The sequence below is a fragment of the Orycteropus afer genome, unplaced genomic scaffold, assembly GCF_000298275.1.
Source record: "Orycteropus afer afer isolate SDZICR_OR568_19922 unplaced genomic scaffold, OryAfe1.0 scaffold00164, whole genome shotgun sequence".
NCBI classification, from domain to species: Eukaryota; Metazoa; Chordata; class Mammalia; order Tubulidentata; family Orycteropodidae; genus Orycteropus; species Orycteropus afer.
The window spans coordinates 4,274,028-4,292,538 of record NW_006921751.1 but is presented as its reverse complement, the minus strand read 5'-3'; the positions used below and the strand labels follow the sequence as shown (position 1 = coordinate 4,292,538).

At 35.1% G+C, this 18,511-nt stretch overlaps 1 protein-coding gene across 1 annotated transcript in view; it reads right to left on the bottom strand.

Moving 5' to 3' along the window:
• Nucleotides 1–3,311: 3,311 nt before the first annotated feature.
• FUBP1 (far upstream element binding protein 1) overlaps nucleotides 3,312–18,511 on the bottom strand; it is a 30,720-nt gene continuing 15,520 nt past the window's right edge. Inside the window, exons 12-21 of the mRNA XM_042781745.1 lie at nucleotides 18,418–18,507; nucleotides 17,933–18,074; nucleotides 17,460–17,620; nucleotides 14,636–14,787; nucleotides 14,476–14,555; nucleotides 10,920–11,048; nucleotides 9,000–9,074; nucleotides 3,813–3,872; nucleotides 3,587–3,732; nucleotides 3,312–3,353 (exon numbers count right to left, since the gene is read on the bottom strand). Coding sequence (XP_042637679.1) covers nucleotides 3,312–3,353; nucleotides 3,587–3,732; nucleotides 3,813–3,872; nucleotides 9,000–9,074; nucleotides 10,920–11,048; nucleotides 14,476–14,555; nucleotides 14,636–14,787; nucleotides 17,460–17,620; nucleotides 17,933–18,074; nucleotides 18,418–18,507 — 1,077 coding nt within the window. The remainder of the gene's footprint in view (nucleotides 3,354–3,586; nucleotides 3,733–3,812; nucleotides 3,873–8,999; nucleotides 9,075–10,919; nucleotides 11,049–14,475; nucleotides 14,556–14,635; nucleotides 14,788–17,459; nucleotides 17,621–17,932; nucleotides 18,075–18,417; nucleotides 18,508–18,511) is intronic.

Below are 18,511 nucleotides of genomic sequence, written 5' to 3'. Positions count from 1 at the left end.
ATCTCAGGACCTGATTTTATGAGCTATGATTTGGTGCTTGCAGCATCTTCAGCACTGTGTGTGAAAATGAAGGCAGTATTTTTGAATATTTTTCTTTGTTGTAGAGATAAGCAGGAGTTTTAAAAGGATCAGCACATTTTAGAAATCAAAAACAAAACTGATAAGATGCTGCTTTATTACATTCATCTTAACTCAAAAGAGTACCAGTTAAAATTCTCTCTGTAAAAACACACAAACATTTTAAACTGGCAAAAATAAAATTAATGCAGCGTCAGTTATATTAAAGTTATAAATCAGAAAAATTTTGATTGCTATACAGATTATGAAAGCTTATTTGCTATACAGCTAACATTTCACTGATGCACATGCCTTTTATCAAAACAAACTGGCAGTATTGCTTTTCTTCTTTTTCAGTGCATGTAAGCTATGAAAACTGAATTGTCTCTTAACAATCAAACAAACAAACAAACAAACAAAAAAACTCTGACCCACAATGTCCTTACTGAATTATTGTAGTTCAAGAACAAGAATAAAATAAAGAAGCCATAGCTTTGGAGGGCAAAGAAAATGTCCTGTCAATCATATAAACAAATTGTGAAGGCTGTTGAAGTTTCTGACCAGATTTCCTAAATCTTGAATTAACTTCCCTTTCTTAATTTTAACAATTCTTCTACACTTGGGAAAAGATAACAAAAATGGAAGTAGTTCAATTCCAGCAGCAATCTACTTGTCTCTTTTTTAATTAAAAAAATTAAAATAAAAAACATTACCCAGAAAAGAAAACAGTTGCTTGAACAACTTACAGACTTTCCACTAATATGGTAGCATAAATAACAAAATACATTTGGGGAAGCAGTAGCAGATTGCTTTTGAATACACAACCACAAAAATCTCACAGGGACAACATTAATGTACTGAAATATTTATTTATATATGTCCTTAGGTTGTGCTTACCTGTTGCTTTTGCAGCAGAACCTAAGGTGGAAGGTCTGGGAAGGCACTGTGAAGTATAAATAATTGCACTGTTTGCAATTAATAAAGATTTTAAACCTTAAATGAATCAAAATCAACAGCCTCCATTTTGTGAATTATGATACTGAATCCATATGAACTATTTCTTCAGTTTAATTAACGTACCACTTCGTAAAATGGTCATCTATAAAACAGTATCATGCAAAATACTGAAATTGTTCAAGTCAATACCCTACTCTAAAGATAAAAGATAACTATCTCCTTAACTAGAACTACATACTTGGATCTCAATAGGGTAAGGGAAGTCACTCTATGTTCTATAAAAACAATAAAAAAAAAACATTTCTAAGTATCTATAATGAAATGTACTGCTATTTTCCAACCTATAGGTAATCTCAACATTTAAGCCCTTGTACATCTTCCTTTAAAGTATATTCAAAACAACAAATGGTGCTCCCCACCAAATGAACTGACATATATTTATGAAATGGCATTAAAACAGCTATATTGCTTACTTTGTATCTGCAAACTGAAAACCACTTCTATCTGATACATTTCTTTCAGATTAATATTTAAGATATGCACACTTTTACACTGAAAAACAATTACTTTAGGAGCACCAATGAGTAATACTATTTAACTCTGTTAATATCAGTTTTCTTTAGCTATAGCTAAAGCATATAAAAAATACTTACCCATTAAGCTCACTTAAAATAAAATACAGATCTATTTATTATTCTATGTTAAATAAAAGAGCAGTTATGGTTTTCCAAGATATCAGCACTGTATTCCAACATAATATTCACACAACGTATGGCATTTGCATTATGTGGAACATTGACAAAAAGATACTGTTGCAGTTCATCAATTTGTCATTCTGATGTACTTACAGTGCAATGCTCCTTGAAGGAACACAATCAAGGATGATACACAGCACAGTCCTCCTCACCCCTACAGAGCTAGTTCTATACTGGCTGGATCAAACCTGCACTTCAACAGACAATGGCAAGACAGACTGTATTTGCATGTAGTCTAATATATTAATATGCAAGAGCCAACAAATATGCAAAGAGTAAAACAATGGATTTCAACAAAATATCAGAACTTCAGCATGAATGTTAAAGAGTAATAAAATGGTTTCAAGTACATAAAAAAATTAAGTTGATTCAATGATTGGACTTGTGCATTTACAAAACAAAGCTTATCTATACTGCAAAAAGAAAAAAAAAAAGCTTGAAATTTTTATATCCCAATTTTGTTTCAGTGATGCAATGTAGCTGCATTTTTCACATACTATTCACTTTTCTACCCTAAATTTAGAAAGAAACACACTATTATACACATCGAAAGAACTGCTTTACATGAAAAAACCTCTTCTTATTAAACTACTCATACTCTCTCTATCAGAAAACTGTTTAAAATTAGTTATGCTGAAACAGTTTTGTAAATCAAGTAAGTATTAAATTAAGAATAGAAAGGTTAACTGTAATAGCAGCAGTACAGGTCTGAAACAGTGGTCATGTATAAAAGGAAATTTCACTGTTAAAGCAATGGAAGTATGCCAAAGATCATTGTACACACATGCAGCTTTAACCAAACAGAAGGAAAAAAAAAATGAAGATATCAGGATTACTTGTGCTGAAACAGCCAAATACAACAAATGGAAAAGATCCTCCAATCTACTACTATACTGCAAGGGGGAAAAGACATGCCAGTGTTTAAAAAACTCAATTAATATTTCATGGGGAAAGCTTATATATTTGTGTATATGTATCTTAATTTATCATTCTTAAGAAATTATGAATCCTTTAATTACCCACATATCCAACTTACCGACACAGGAGGTTTCATATCATTTATTGTAAAGCACAAAACAGGCATTTTAAAAGTGAAAGTATACATTGAAAAAGTACATTTATATCACAAAGCAATGACCACATAATAGTTGCAAATACATTTGCTGGAATGTGTACATCTACACTAAATACTAAAAACAAACCAATTTTCATTTCTACACAGAAATATTAACCTCCTATCAGTAGTGATAGATATTTTGTACATTTTCAAAACAAAAAAACAAAACCAAAAAAAAAAAACCAAAAAAAAAAAAACCACTATTTTTTTAAACCAAAAACAAAATTAAGATCTTCATCAAGTCGTCTGCATCCATATATTTAACAAAGGTTTTTTTCCCCCACACAATGAAGCAAATACTGTATTGTCCACTTCTTATTATTGGCCCTGTGCAGAAGAGATACATAAGAAATACACAAAAAGTTAAAGAAAATCCTTTAAATGGAGCTAACTCAGGAGTGAATCCTTTAAGAAAGAAAAACTGGTTAATATAAATGGTGGTGGCTTCTTGCATGATTTTCAAATCCCTGGGGGAAGAAAATTTATTTTTAAAATCAAAGGCATTATAGAAATATTCAGCACTCAGATGCCAGAAAGCATTATAAAAAACAAACCAAAAAACCCAAATAATACACCACAGTAACTTCATTTAGACGATTACACTTTGCCAGGTAAAAATTAAAAAGGCAAAACATACTCCCAAACAGACAAACAGCAAACATGCAGAAAACAGACCAAAACATTAACAAATCTATTATACCTGAGGTGCTGGAGGATGCTGTGGCATTCCCTGTGGACTTGTCTGGGCATAGTAGGCTGCTTGCTGTCTATAGTACTCAGCCCAGGCTGCACTATAATCTGGCTGACCACCTGGTGGAGCCCCAGTAGGAGCAGGAACTGCTTGACCTTAGAGAAAACAGAACAACTTTGTTGCTGTAACCACAATTAATAGCCCAAAAGAATCTCATTTCTAATAAAAACAATACCTTGCTTCTTGTAATATTCCTCCCAAGCCTTTGAATAATCTTGTGTCTGCCCTTGTTGACCTAAAAAAAACCCCCTAAATTTTAATACAAAATTATATCCACTGTAAGAACAGGTTACAAAGACAAAAGCATAGAGGGTCAGAATGTTCCTGGTTTTATTTTACATATTCATTAGTATCAGAAAACTACCCTGTAATTTAAAAAACAAAACAAAAACATTCTTCATGTCCTTTTTGTCTTTTAATAACCATAACTTTTATTTGTAGAGCATCACTATGAGTAATAAATGAAACAAAACACAACCCATAGCTTTAACTAAAAAAGGTTAAGTATTTAGGCAATGTCTTGATTCAATTCCAGAATTTATAAACCATTAATGTGCTAAATGTGTTTGGAAAATGCTTTAAGTCAGTCAGTCTATAAACCTTCAGATGGTTCCCTGGTGGTGATGATAAGCAGACAGTAAGGAGGGGGGAAAAACACACTATATTCTTTTTGGCCTCTTATCCAATTGGATCTGTTTCATTACAGGCTTTAAAATGCCTTAATGGAGAAATAGAGAAGAAGTTATTTCTGAGAACCAAACAAAAAAATTTAAAGGCTATCAACTTAAGAAGATCTGACCAAAATTGTTGTTACCTGTTTATTAGCAACTATTTGTATAGAGAAACAGCAAGATCCGTTTTAAATAAGATGTTTAAAAACTTAGTACAACACAATTTTATTAAAATAACAAAGACACAGAGAACAATTAATGAAGAGGTTCTAAGCAATAAGACTGATGAAACACATAAAATCCAACAACTTTCATGAGCAGGTCTTTTTCTAGCCATAAAGACTTTTCTGAAATAAGAGACTAAAGATGGAACAACCATATGCAATACATGAACCTTGAATAGGTTCTGAACAAAACAAATATACAAAAATACTAAAGGACATTTTGGTGATAACCAAGAAAATTTAAATACATAGACTGTTTCTTGATATTATTATGGTGAATCTGGGTAAAAGGTATAAATACAGGTGTTCACTTATTTTTCTCAATTTTTTAAAGGTATAAAACAATTTGAAAAATATTGGGGAGAAAAGACCGTGTTTTCCATTCAGTTCCTTTATTTGAATAGTGTTTTATTTAGTTTGCAATTCACCTGGCTCTATGAAATAATACAGCTAGAAAAAAATACTACATCAGACATACAGAAAGCTTCTTGTATGTTTATCAGATATTGCCAACAAAACAATCTTATAAATTCAGAAAGTAGTCTATTATCATCACATAAATTGTCAAAAAAATAAGAGCATCTGAATGAATAAAAATTTAAGATTTATGATTATTAATTTTAAAAATGTATGAAAACCCCTTTCTTCTTTAGGCAACAGTACAGAGAAAGCCCTTACACTATATATATATAAAAATTATTTTATTTTTCATAAACTTTTCAAAGAGACAAGTGAGTTTAACATATTGATCTTATGAGAAGATAAAATTTAAGCAAACCTAGAACAAGTTTAAATAGTTATAAAATTGTTAAATAGCAGTAAAATCATACAACATCTCTTACAGAACTGAAAACCTGCTTACTTGAGGCTCAAACCTGATGTGGTTAAGGTAGTAACAATTTTCACTTCAAGCTTAAGGGAAGTAACCTCATTATAAGAAGCACTTCACTTTAGAGGCAAAACAATAGGAGATGGTAGGAACAGGGAGACACATCAAGCAAATACATCACTCAAATGTTTCTTAAAAAACCTCAAACTCAAATAACACTGTGCAAAGCTAAAAGCAAACAGATTAGAATCTAAGAAAGTCAAACACTTGGTAAGTAAGCTGTTAACATCTGACATATCCATCTTGAAGGTACTCAAAAGAAAAATACATTCCATCCTTCCAAAGTGAGAGGCAAACATGATCTATTCAGCCCAGCTGAAAGTAGCAAAACAACCCTTTCTATCAATCTATTTCTTCTCCTTCTCAGTTCAAAAAGTTTTGATGTAAAACAATTTACACTTTAGTAGTAGAACATTACCTAATATAGGTTTACAATATATAAAGTTTTACTGAGATTTCCTTTCATTCAAGATAGAAGACTTGTCCTAGAGTATGCTTGTAATATTTTATTACCTTCCAAGAGCCAGCCTTGCTTCAACAGATTGTCAGTTTACCGCTCTGTAAGTATCTGCATCTTTCCCCACAACTTCTCACTCTCCCTTCCTTCAGGCCTAACATGTAAAATGCTATAGATTAAGAGTCCACTATTATCAGTGCTTAACATTTTAAGGGTCTTCCTCAAGTTAAACTTCGTCTAAGTGTCTACACTGTTGTTGTTATGTGCCGTCGAGTTGGCCCCAACTCACAGCGACCCCTCCTTGGGTTTCTGAGGTGGTATCACTACTGAAGTAGATTGCCTAACCTTTCTTCCGAAGAGTGGCTGGTGGGTTTGAACCACTAGCTTTCCGGTTAGCAGTCAAATGCCTTAGGCACTATGCTACCAGAGCTCCTAGTGTAGACACTATTCCCCCTCAAAATAATCTCTCTTCTTTGCAACTCTTTTTGTTGTCTTTTCCCTATTACAAAATGTCCCTTCATTCTAGCTTTAAAAGTACTCTCCACCAGATTGCTTCCCTTCTTTATATGACTTAATTAGGCTTCATAAGCTGTGGCAGGCTGTCCAGTTTGGGGAAGAGGACACCGAATTGGGAATTAGTAAGACTCTTCCTGACACTGAAGGATCAAACCACAGAATCTTCAAAAAAGAAAGTTAGAATTGGAAATTAAGATCTCTATTTTCCTGATATTTTATAACCCGTTTCCTTATATTTAAGAAACTTGAAAATCAAACCATCTCAGTTTTATGCTTCAAGTTCCCTTAGCTGTAATTATCTTAAAAAGATCTTGAGGATAAGTTATGTATCTAGAAGAAATTAGAGCAGTTAAGCAACTAATCTTTCACAAAAAAATTTGCATAGGAAAAAATAAATTAGCCTTCTCATATCACGAGAAACACTTTTAAGAGTCGACCAAAACATTGTTGTCAACTTGACCCAACTAATGGTGACCCCATTTGTGTCAGAGGGTCCATTGTTTGATCTATGAATAGATAGATCATATTCATTTTTTTTGAAATAGATTGCCAGGTCTTTCTTCTGAGGTCCCTGTGAGTAGATTCAAACCTCCAACCTTTTGGTTAGCAGCCAAGCACATTAACAATTCGAATCACCCAGGGACTAAATTATCTAACATTATTTCCTTTAAGATTTACATGAGACGGAATCATCAAACTGTTCTACTTTGCTCCTAAAATTAACACTTGATCATTATAGTGCTACAGAAATATACAACAGAAAAGAGGTTAGCCTGGGACCAGAAGGGAGAACATAAGAGTTATTTTTATGCTCCTTTTCCCCACAGAGGATTCAATGGTCCAGTATGTTAATAAAAATAAGAATTTTAGAGAGTAGTAAGCAGGAAATACCAGAAAATAAAAAAATTAAAGGCGAGGTCAACGATGTACTCTTAATAGTAAATAGAATGGTTTAAGACCATAGATTGATTATATTTGATACATCCCCTCCTTTTGGAAAAGTAAAAATTAAAAAGGCTAAATAGACAGTAAATTTATTAATGGCCACAGTGCAAAGATATAATAAAGTATAAAAGTCAAATTCACTCCCCAGTAATTACTTAAGTCTGTTAACAGGCCTTTGTTCTCACTCATTTTTAATAATAATTCAGGGACATCTCTGGCATGTTACCTATTGTAGTAACACAACTTTGGGCTAATGCCGTTTAACTTCAACATGTTCAACTCTTTAAACCAGTGACATTACTTCATTAAAGTTAAAGGTGACCAGAGGTTCTAACCATTAAGTTGTCATGGCATAATTACTGAAAACATCTTCATTCAGTCTCAAAAGTATATTAGTTTGGACAGTAAATTATGCAGTCACTGACCAAATTTAGGAGACAGGTTTAGGACTCAAACTCTTTTAAAGTTCAAATTCTAATTCTACCACTTTGTAGTTGTGTAACCTTTATTTCTAGTCTCCACACGTGAAATGTCAGTGACAGTACAGTATTTTTCCTCCACAGCACTTTTCAAATAGCTTACAAATTACTTGGCTAACAACTGTACCCTCCATTAGAAAAGAACAGCCAGTAGGGCAGGGGTAATAGTAGATACCCCCACAAACTAACTGCATTCTTAGCACCTATCACCATGCTTTACATGTAGTATGTTGTTGTTGTTGTTATGTGCCGTTGAGTTGGCCCCAACTGATAGCAACCCTCCTTGGGTTTCCGAGGCAGTATCACTATGGAAGTGGATTTCCCAACCTTCCGAGGAGTGGCTGGTGGGTTTGAACCAGCAGCCTTCTGGTTAGCAGTCAAATGTCTTAAGCACTACACTACCAGAGCTCCTACATGTAGTATAAGCTCTATAAAAACCAAACCCACTGCCACTGTCGATTTTGATTAATAGCAATACCCACTGGGTTTCCAAGGCTGTATATCTTTACAGAAGTAGATTGCTTCATCTTTCTCACACAGAGCAGCTGATGGTTTGGAACCTTCTGGTTTGAAACTCTTACCCACTCTGCCACCAGAGCTCCTTATGGTCTATAGTTATTGAATTAAAAATGGCCTTCCCAAATGCTTTTTTCATATATGGAAACGCCGCTTAAGACATTTACTTCCTGTCCCTGTACATCACTTCTTTACCTGCTTATTCTGCAGCAAAAATAATGGTATCACACACCACTCATTTTTGCTCAGTGCTCTAGAATTTAACCTTATTAGTTTATTAACATATTAGCCATCTTTGACAAAAGTCTAGGTAATATTCAAATGCCATGCATCAGTGGGATAATTTCTAGGTTCAACTGTAACCAGCTGACACATACAATTAGAAATATGATTTCCTTGGTAGGTAATCACAAATTTAATTCTTTTTATCAGCACATACTATATATAATAACCTGGGTATCTATGAAAGTCCAGTGATTTTACAATGTATTCTTTCTCAATTATTTTCCACATTAAGATTCTTAAAGTTAATAAATGAATAAAAGATGTCAAAGTTAATAAAAACATAGTGCCAAACATGTTTTCATACAATCTTCAACCATCTATTGTGGTAGTTACTAAATGTTTAAATTTAATTAGGTGTACAAAAAAAAAGTAGAACATACCCATTTTCTTGTAGTATTCTTCCCAAGCCTTGGTATAATCAACCTGTCCAGCTGGTGCTGGATTTTGCTGATCTCCTTGTTCAAGGGGGGAGGGAAAAAACAAAATTAAAGTTTTTAAAGGTAATTTTGCTCCCTTCCTTCTGTTCCTGGAGTAAAGGAGTTGGTAGTGGTATGCCATAGTACAGTAAGGGTGGGAGGGGGTGCTGTTTGGTACAGTGTGACCTGCTGGTGTCACAGACAGGTTGCCAGAGGCAGAGAGCTAGCAGACAGAAAAGATGGTAAACGTGTTTGGAAGACTAGCTGCACTGGGCATATAAATAAACTGCTTGGGCAAATAAAGAAATATAATGATACCAGGGTTGTGAATTACCATTCACAAACATACAAAAAGAAAAGGCTAGAAAGAATCTTCAAGTGTAAGAATGAAATTATAGGCACTGATAGGAACATATGGTTTTAACATACACATACATATTCAGATATAGAAAGTTACAGATGTTTATGTGTATTTTAGGTATCTAAGGCACTTGACTGCTAACCAGAAGGCTGGCGGTTCAAACCCACCGGACACCTCAGAAGGAAGATGGGGCAATCTACTTCCGTAGTGATACTGCCTCGGAAACCCAAGGAGGGGTCGCTATGAGTCAGGTCCGACACGACAGCAAACAACAACAACAACAACAACAACAACATGCATTTATGTACATGTATTTCCTAGCTCTGCCCACTAAAAGCAGCTACAAGCAATTGCACCTTAGGAACAATGAAAGCACCACGAGTTCTGTTTCTAAATATTCTCCTCTATTTAAAGAAATCTAGGATCTTTGGAAAAACTGCTGATTCTAGGGGTTGTAGCCCAGAAAGTAGAAATAAGACTAAAACATCTTATCGTAACAAAAAGTTAGGAAGTGCTTAAAGGATTATGGAATATGTCAAAAGAAGTCACTTTGAAGGTACACCTGAATAGACTACTTTAGTAAATTAAATTCAATCAACAAAATAATTAGAAAATATAACCTGAACAAAAACTAATCCATGCTGATATAAACAGAAAAGGAAAACTCTTCAAGTAAAATGTCAAGTAATAAATGCAGAATGAATGCTAGAAACAGAAAATTGATATCACGGTTGTGGCTGAATCAGGCAGGCATTACCAACAGAGGCTAAGGCTGACAGAACAGTGGCATAACTCAGTATTATGAGCTTCCATAGGGAATACTAATCAATTTCACAGAGAAAAATCATAATTTTATGGTATAGAAACCCAGGCACCAACATGACAGGTGATCAAGTTTTCCACTTCAAGGGTAGAAGTAGTCAATGTCATATGACCACAGAATCATTTCTAAGGTAATTCTGCCAAGTAACCATGATGCATTTATTAAGGGATCTGGGTTTATAGTTATCCTACAGGATGAAAGGCCTGTATTCTTTGTAACATGTAAGAGAGGGGAAAACTGAAGAACTATCCCAGATTGGTGAGACTGAAAAGACCTGACAACATTTGTTTTTAGTTGGGATCCTGGATCAGAAGAGAAATTATTGAGACAACTGGTGGCATCTGAAAGGGGGCCTGTGAACCGGGAGCAGTCATGACTTATCAATGTTGATTAGTGGATTTGGAGTATTGAATGGTAACAGGACATCATGTCTAATGACTGAAGATGTGATAGTATGATGGAACAAATGGAGATAAAACATTAACTCCTGGGGTATCTTGGAGCTTTATACTGTTCTTACAAGTTTTATTGTATTTAAAATTATTTCAAGCAACTTTATGAAAGAAAATTCTGCTTAATAAAGTTACCAAAGAACAATGTTAGAAATTTTAGATACCATGCAGTGATGCATTACACATGTAATTCCAAACACAATGTTGATTTTCACATATAAAATTCTTTCTTTCTTTACCACACTTACCTTGTCCATTAGTTTGCGTTGTAGCTGGTGCACCTGTGGGAGCTGCAGGTGGTGGCTGTGCTTGCTGCTGATAATAGTGAGCATAATAAGCTGCCCAAGCTGCTGAATTTGGATCTGTTCCTGCTTTAGCTAGAATACAAGATCAAAGTTTGCACCTGAAGTCCATAATCTCTCACACTCAGACTTAAAGAACCAAAAATGAACAGTATATATAATATTAAAAGAATAAATGAAACTCATTCTTTTATTATTTTCATTTTCACCATTACCTTTAATTACAGAAACCCAAAGTAAGAGATTAAGTGACTTTCCTAGATTATACAACTGATGAGTAGCAGAGGTGGGATCTGAATAAAAATCTTTTGGCTCCCAATCTTATGTTTGTATCAAACCATTCTGTGCCTTTTGTTTCTAAACTGCTTTTGTCATAAGCACAACAGTTCCATGTGGCAGATGACTAAAGGAAAAGATTACTATGGATTGACCAGTACCAGGAAGAAATAATTATTCTAGAATTATAAACTTTATTTACCCTAACTGGTTTACAAGAATGAACAACCCATAAATCTTGGAAAAACAAAGAGATCAACTATACTTCATTACAGTGATTGTCCTAAACATAAACTTGATGTCACTGCCCTACTTGAAATTCTTCTTTATTCTCTAGACTCTAAAGGGTGGTGGTCAAAGCTTTTAAGTACAGCATATCATTCGACATCCTATAAACTTGAACCCCCTAGCTTATCTTTTACATTCCAATTCCAGCCTCATCTCTTTTGTCACTATATTTACTCTTAAGCTCTGGCTACATAGCTTGTACTTTTCAGAAGTCATCACATCCTTTCTTGTCTGTTTGGGCCTCTGGCCATGCTATGCTTCCTATGAACTTGGCTAGCCCTCACAAGCCAAGTGATGAGTGAAAACTATGTGATCTCTCAGGAATCAGAAATCTCTATTTTGCCCTTTATATTGCTGCTGTTGTTGTTGTTAGGTGCTGTCGAGTCGGACCTGTCTCATAGGGACTCCTCCTTGGGTTTCCGAAGCAGTATCACTACAGAAGTAGATTGCCCTATCTTCCTTCCGAGGAGTGGCTGGTGGGTTTAAACCGCCAGCCTTCTGGTTAGCAGTCAAGTGCTTTAGGCACTACGCTACCAGAGCTCCCTTTCTATTAGGACTATCAAGATCTATCCCCAGGAAAATGTAATTTCCTTAGTCAGAGCCTATATCTATATGTGATCTGTGTAGCCTTCATACCAAATGGGAGCAATTTTTAGCTACTTAATAAATGTTAGTGAAATTTAAGTAAAAAGGATTCCTAGAGGGAAAAAAATTAAAACATAGTGTTAAGCCACCCTTTAGACCTTTTGTTAAGAAACTGATCACTGTTGGATATTTACAAATCCTAATAGTGTCATGATCTGTATCTTAATTAATCAATATAAATATTTCACTAACATGTCGTCTGGAGAGAGAAACAGATTACACAACAGTTTAGGAAGGAATACTTTTATTCCTGATGTATGAAAACCATACAATAGTTCCATTTACCATTATATAATAAGAAAATAGGCTTAGAGGGATTAACAAATTTGCTTGACATCCTTTAATTAGTATACCGTAAGACTAGGATTTCTCCAGGTCTGCCTGCCTATGAAGTCTAAGCTCAATAGAAAACTGAGGCTCAGAGACTAAGTGACTTCCCTAGGTTATACAACTAGTCAGCGGAAGAGCTGGGTATTTGGAGAAAAGTATTTTGGCTCCAAATCTAAAAGCCCATTAATTTTCATTTTATCAACAGATTTTTTTGGTCCCCAGAACACTAACAACTAAGCAATAATCTAAATAAAAGCTTGGCAACCCTTTCATAAATCTGGGCAGGGCCAACAAATTCTCTTCTAAAGGCAGTTGTAGAAGCCATATTCATCAACCAATTCTTACAGAAGTGACTTTACTACTACCCCATGTGGGATGCCAAGACTGATAGAGACCACTCCTTATCTTTATCATGCTACCTATCCAAAGAGTGCTCATAGGTACAATACAAAATTTACAGAGCAGATTTCACTTTCCATATAAAAGTTCTTATATAGGAAGTCAAATCTGCTCTGTAAATTTTCACCCAAATCATAATTGAAAAACAAAAACAACAAAAAAATAACTTTTAGACTACTGTTTACAGTAAGTCATATTTGATTCTTCTTTTTTTATACCGAGTTCTTATACTGCATTACTACTAACACGGGGATTGCATTCTTCTCCTATGATCATAAATTAATTTTTTTTGCATATTCAGCTCCTTGTACAACTTAAGGTAATTTGTTCAATGAGCAAAAGGTGTGTTTATCTGGTGATTGTCATGGTGTGTTGTAATATTCCAAAAGGCATACTTCCTATGAAAGTAAATCAAATTCAGTGAAATAATTCATTTAAATAAATTACTGCTTTTTTTTTTTTTTTTGGGTTAAGTTTACTACATGTGTTGAAAGGCATCCACTGAATTATACTGAACTGTGTACCTTCCTTGACACTACTTCAGTGAAAGAGACCTAAAAGGTAGGAAGGAGTTGCTATTAACTATTGTTAATGACTGTCATTTGGCCCAATTCATGGCAATCCCCCACACAATGAGATCAGATTGTTGTGATCCATTAGCTTTTTCAATGGTTGTTTTTCAGAATTACATCACCAGGCCTTTCTTCCTAGACTGTCTTAGTCAGAAAACTCTGATGAAACCTGCTCAGCATCACAGCAAGCCTCCACCGAAAATCAAGTGCTGGCTGTGCTTGAGGTACACTGGGTAGGAACTGAACCCAGGCCATCCATACAGAAGGTGAGAATTCTACTACTGAACCACCACTGACATCCAGGTAGGTGAGATAAAAATGAAACCAGACTTCAAATGAATTGGTTTTAAAGAAAACTCTTTGACTAAGACAGGAAGATAACTATAGTATGAGAAAGATGCCAAGAGAAGAATAGCATGCAATATATATGAAACTCAGATGTGACTATAAAAAATATTTATTCAACACCACACATTTTAGAGTTCTAATATGAATTAAAAACAGGTATGTTAGGATACAGGCCTACATTTTAATATGTGAAGTTACCTTACCAGGAGTCCTAGAACAGACTGCTTTGTATCTTATTTGAGAATGTGGGAGTTTAATACCCAAATATCTAACACTCCATTAGAATCTCATATAACTTTATAATAAATGCACACTAACCACTGAGTCACAGATTATGTCACAATTAACAAACTATGCATTTTATAGCACTAGTATCTAAAACCTAAAAAATTATAACTTTTCCTGTAGCTTTTAGCTCTTAGCACTCTTCGGTACCATTTTTAAAATGCCAAATAAAGATAGAAAAAATTCTATGAAAGCAGAAACTACATTTATGTCACTTTTATTCACCAGTGTCTATACTTAGCAGAAAGAGTAATGAGTGCAGATAATGCACACAATGTAGAATCAAAACTAGAAAATTTAAGAATGTTACAGGAGTTACAATAATACAGTATTATCCATGAATGGAATGTGTCATTTACCTGGATCAGGAGGGGCCTGTTGCTGCCAATGTGGATAGGCATTGCCCCATCCCTGGGGAGCATACGGAGCTGGAGGACCACTGAAAAGATAAAAGGAGTAAAAAAATATACCAAAAGCTAGACTCTGGGGGAAAAGCCCAGAACCAAACCCAATACTTACTGAGGAGCAGGGCCAGGTGGTCCTGGATTATAAGGTGCAGGATTGTATGGCCCCATTGGTGTTCCAGGCCCTGGAGGACCAGGAGGCCCATGGGGGCCTGGGACACCATGTGGCCCATGGGGTACAGGTGGCCCTAAAGGATTGACTGGGCCCTGAAAAAAGGCAGAAAAACATACCAAAATCAGAAAAACAGAGTAATGATTAAACCCGATGGCCCAATGATCTTCCATTTCTATCCTCCTACATATATATACCCACTCCTCACTTGGTTAGGTTTCAAAGACCATGTTGTTATGCAAAACTTGGCATTATGTGAAAATGGAACATCATATCACAAAATGGAAGATACATAACCGCCAAATTATATTATTCCCAAACCACTGAGATTCAAGGCCCAGCCAAGTTGATACATAACCTTAACCATCACAGTCAGTGTTATTCTTCCCTCACACCTTGGCATTTGTTACTGCCAGATGTACATCATTAATGCACAAATAGTCAGATAGATTCTACCACTGTTGTAAATGTGATTGTCAGATGAGATAGCCTGATAGTGAGAAGCAGGTAGTCACGAGCAATTAAGTTTTAGATTTTAATTTCTCTCCTCATTTCTGTTACAACTAACACTGCTGTATTAATGAGAAGTGTAAAATTCATTAAAACCAATAGCGTTAGCAAAGAAATGAAATGTTTTCTTTAAAAGCTCTATTCTATACTCCTCAGACAACATTATTTCTCTTTTCTTTTATAATTCTTATTTTTATTATCCACCATCTAAATCATGGGAACCTATCACACATCAAATCTGTATCAGCACTGTCATCTCTGCTTCTACTATCCTAACATTAATGAGATAACCATTTGATAATATATTCCCCAAACTGTTTACAGGTTCTAACTAACTAATGAACACTTCACCTAAACTTTAACTAGATCTTTATCAAACTAATGTCCTCTTCACAAGTTCTACTTCATCACCAGAACCCTGTTAAAACCAAGAACTTAAAATTTCTTCCTTTGCCTTTCATTGTTCATACTTTTCTAAGTACCATAAAAATTCTTTTCACTATGCATTCAACAAATAAGGATATTTTATATCCTTACCATGTCATAATAATGTTTAGCTGATTTCTTTTTTGATAATCCGACTGGCAAAGACCATCAGATTGAATGTTCTAAAACAACACGTTTCATGCAGTTAATATCGATCATGTGGCATTTTGAAAAAATGCTAAAACCACAGTTGGTTGTCAATTTCCTCAGTACAAAATAAGAAGGCTAATAAATACCATGACTTGTAAACTCACTTTTATTAACTTATGCCTTTAGCTCTCTAATTGCTCACATTATCCCTTGCTTTTATTACCCATGACCCATTCTTTTACTGTTTGAAAAAAGTAATACTGAAAAAGTAGCCACATTTTATATGGCTATCCATTCTTTGAAGTGATTCACACATGCACACACAAAAGCACGTACATGCACACACATGTGCACACTCACTCTTTCATTCCCCACAACTCAGTAGATACCACTATCCTAATTTTACTAAGAAGGAAATAAAGCACATACAACCAGAAAACAGCTGACAGAAATAAACCCAGGCAGTCTGACTCCAGAGTTCATGCTATTAACCACAATAGTTATTCTTAAAAGCAAAAACAAATACAAAAAACAACTTTATTTCCCCATTAACCCAACAGAAATCCTAATCTTTTGCACATTAAGCTAATAATATCCAAAACCAAGATGTGCCATTCATTATTCTGCTTTGGCATCAACCTCTGCAATTACTGAATCTGTATTTTCTTCCTTTTGTTAATGATTATACTTAATGTCTGGATCATAGAACTTTAAAAATCCATTAGTAATAATTTAAGATGATCTCTTACACTTTAACTCTTCATTGTAAATTAACTCAATAAAGTACTATTTGCCTCATTTATGAAAAGGTATGATTAAGACTGCTCATACATTTTTGTAATTTCAAGAGGAAAAATTTACAAATTTGGCTGTGCACCAGAATCACCTGGAACAGCTTTCCAAAATTAGTTGCTGGGACCTAGTCTGAGATCCTGAATCAGAATTGGTCTTTGTGTTACATGCAGTAGAGGGGTGTGTGGAAGGATGGGAAGCACTCAAGTAACCTGCATTTTAAAACTCCCCAGATGATTATGAGCTAGTGTAAGATGATTTGCAAATTTACACTCGAGAGTGAAGGATGCCTCTGATTTGCCTTTACCACATGTTGCTGTTGTTGTTATGTGCTGTCGAGTCAGAACCGACTCACAGCGACCCCTCCTTGGATTGCTGAAGCAGTATCACTACGGAAGTAGATTGCCCAACCTTCCTCTGCGGAGTGGCTGATGGGTTTGAATCACCAGCCTTCTGGTTAGCAGTCAAGTGCCTTAAGCACTATGCTACCAGAGCTCCTTCTTTACCACATGTTGTTGTTGTTGCTGTTATGTGCCGTCGAGTCGGCCCCGACTCATAGTGACCCCTACTTGGGTTTCCGAGGCAGTATCACTACGGAAGTAGGATTGCCCAACCTTCCTTCCGAGGAGTGGCTGGTGGGTTTGAACCGCCAGCCGTCTGGTTAGCAGGCAAGTGTCTTAGCCACTATGCTACCAGAGCTCCATAGTAAGCCCTTAATAAATACTAAATTCTCTTTAACCATTTCCTTCAACTATGTCCTCCACCAATCCTAATGTCTTGTTTTGCAGGTAATACCACCCTCTTATCTATTCAAACCAATACAATCCTCACTATAAACCAAATGTAAGATTTTGAATACCTGTAACTGCCTTTTTAAAAGCATACTCACACCAATCTTTTCTTCTATGAGTTGCCGAGCGTAGTCTATTTGCTGTGGGGTACCACGAATTGTAAATAACTTCATATTAGGATCTGCATTTGGTGGAGGATTTCTCTGAAGTTCTATTCTTGCACCAGACTGTTGGCTTATGCTTTTTATAGTTTCACCTCCTAAAATAAAAAGAGAGTAATTTCTCTACAGATTCAAAAGATATGAGAAGTTATTAAAAAGATGACATTCACAGCTAAACAAGCCATTAAAAGAAAAAAAAGGTTTTGGCCAGTATCCTATCTGATAAAAACTCTGTTAAGATTATCCATTTACTGTAAACTTTAAAATAAATTAATGATTCATTTCATGCTCCCCTTGAAACCTCAACTTTTAAATGGATAACTTACTGAAATAAGCAACACAAATGAAAACTAAGGAACGGTGTTAAAATTTTAACCACACATTAAAATGTTGAGTTTAAAATACATTGCCTTTTCCTATTATCAATCCAGTTTTCCCAGTTGGTACAATGAAATTAAATTCCTGTAGTCCACCAGGTGGTCCCATGTTCCAGTTGCCTTGACCTCGCCCTCTTCCTCGACCACCAGGTCCAGGTCCACCAGGATTACCAGCCTAAGGAGGGAAAGACAGGAAGAAGAAAATTCAGCAAAGAAATAAATCCTTCTTTGCATGATGAAATTATCACATGCCCATTTTTCCAATTTTCATATACTTAAACCTGAAAATTAGGTAAGTTCAGATATGATTCACTCTTTTTATACTGGGGTGAGTATAGCAAGGCACTTTAATAGTCTTCTTCCTGCTCCAAGGTATCTATCTTAAAGCAATTTAAACTTTCTAGCCTTATTAATAAAGCATGATCAACCAGACTCTGAGATAAAAATGTAAGGGGAAACTTTCCGATTTGATGAACAAACAAAAACAAAACAACAAAAACGTTAATGTTCTATCAAACCTGAACACTTCGAAGGAGGTCCGTAATAATTTCTGCAGCATGTTGACATCGGTCTGGAGGTCCTGTTATTTGTGCTATTCTATCAGGTGTTGTT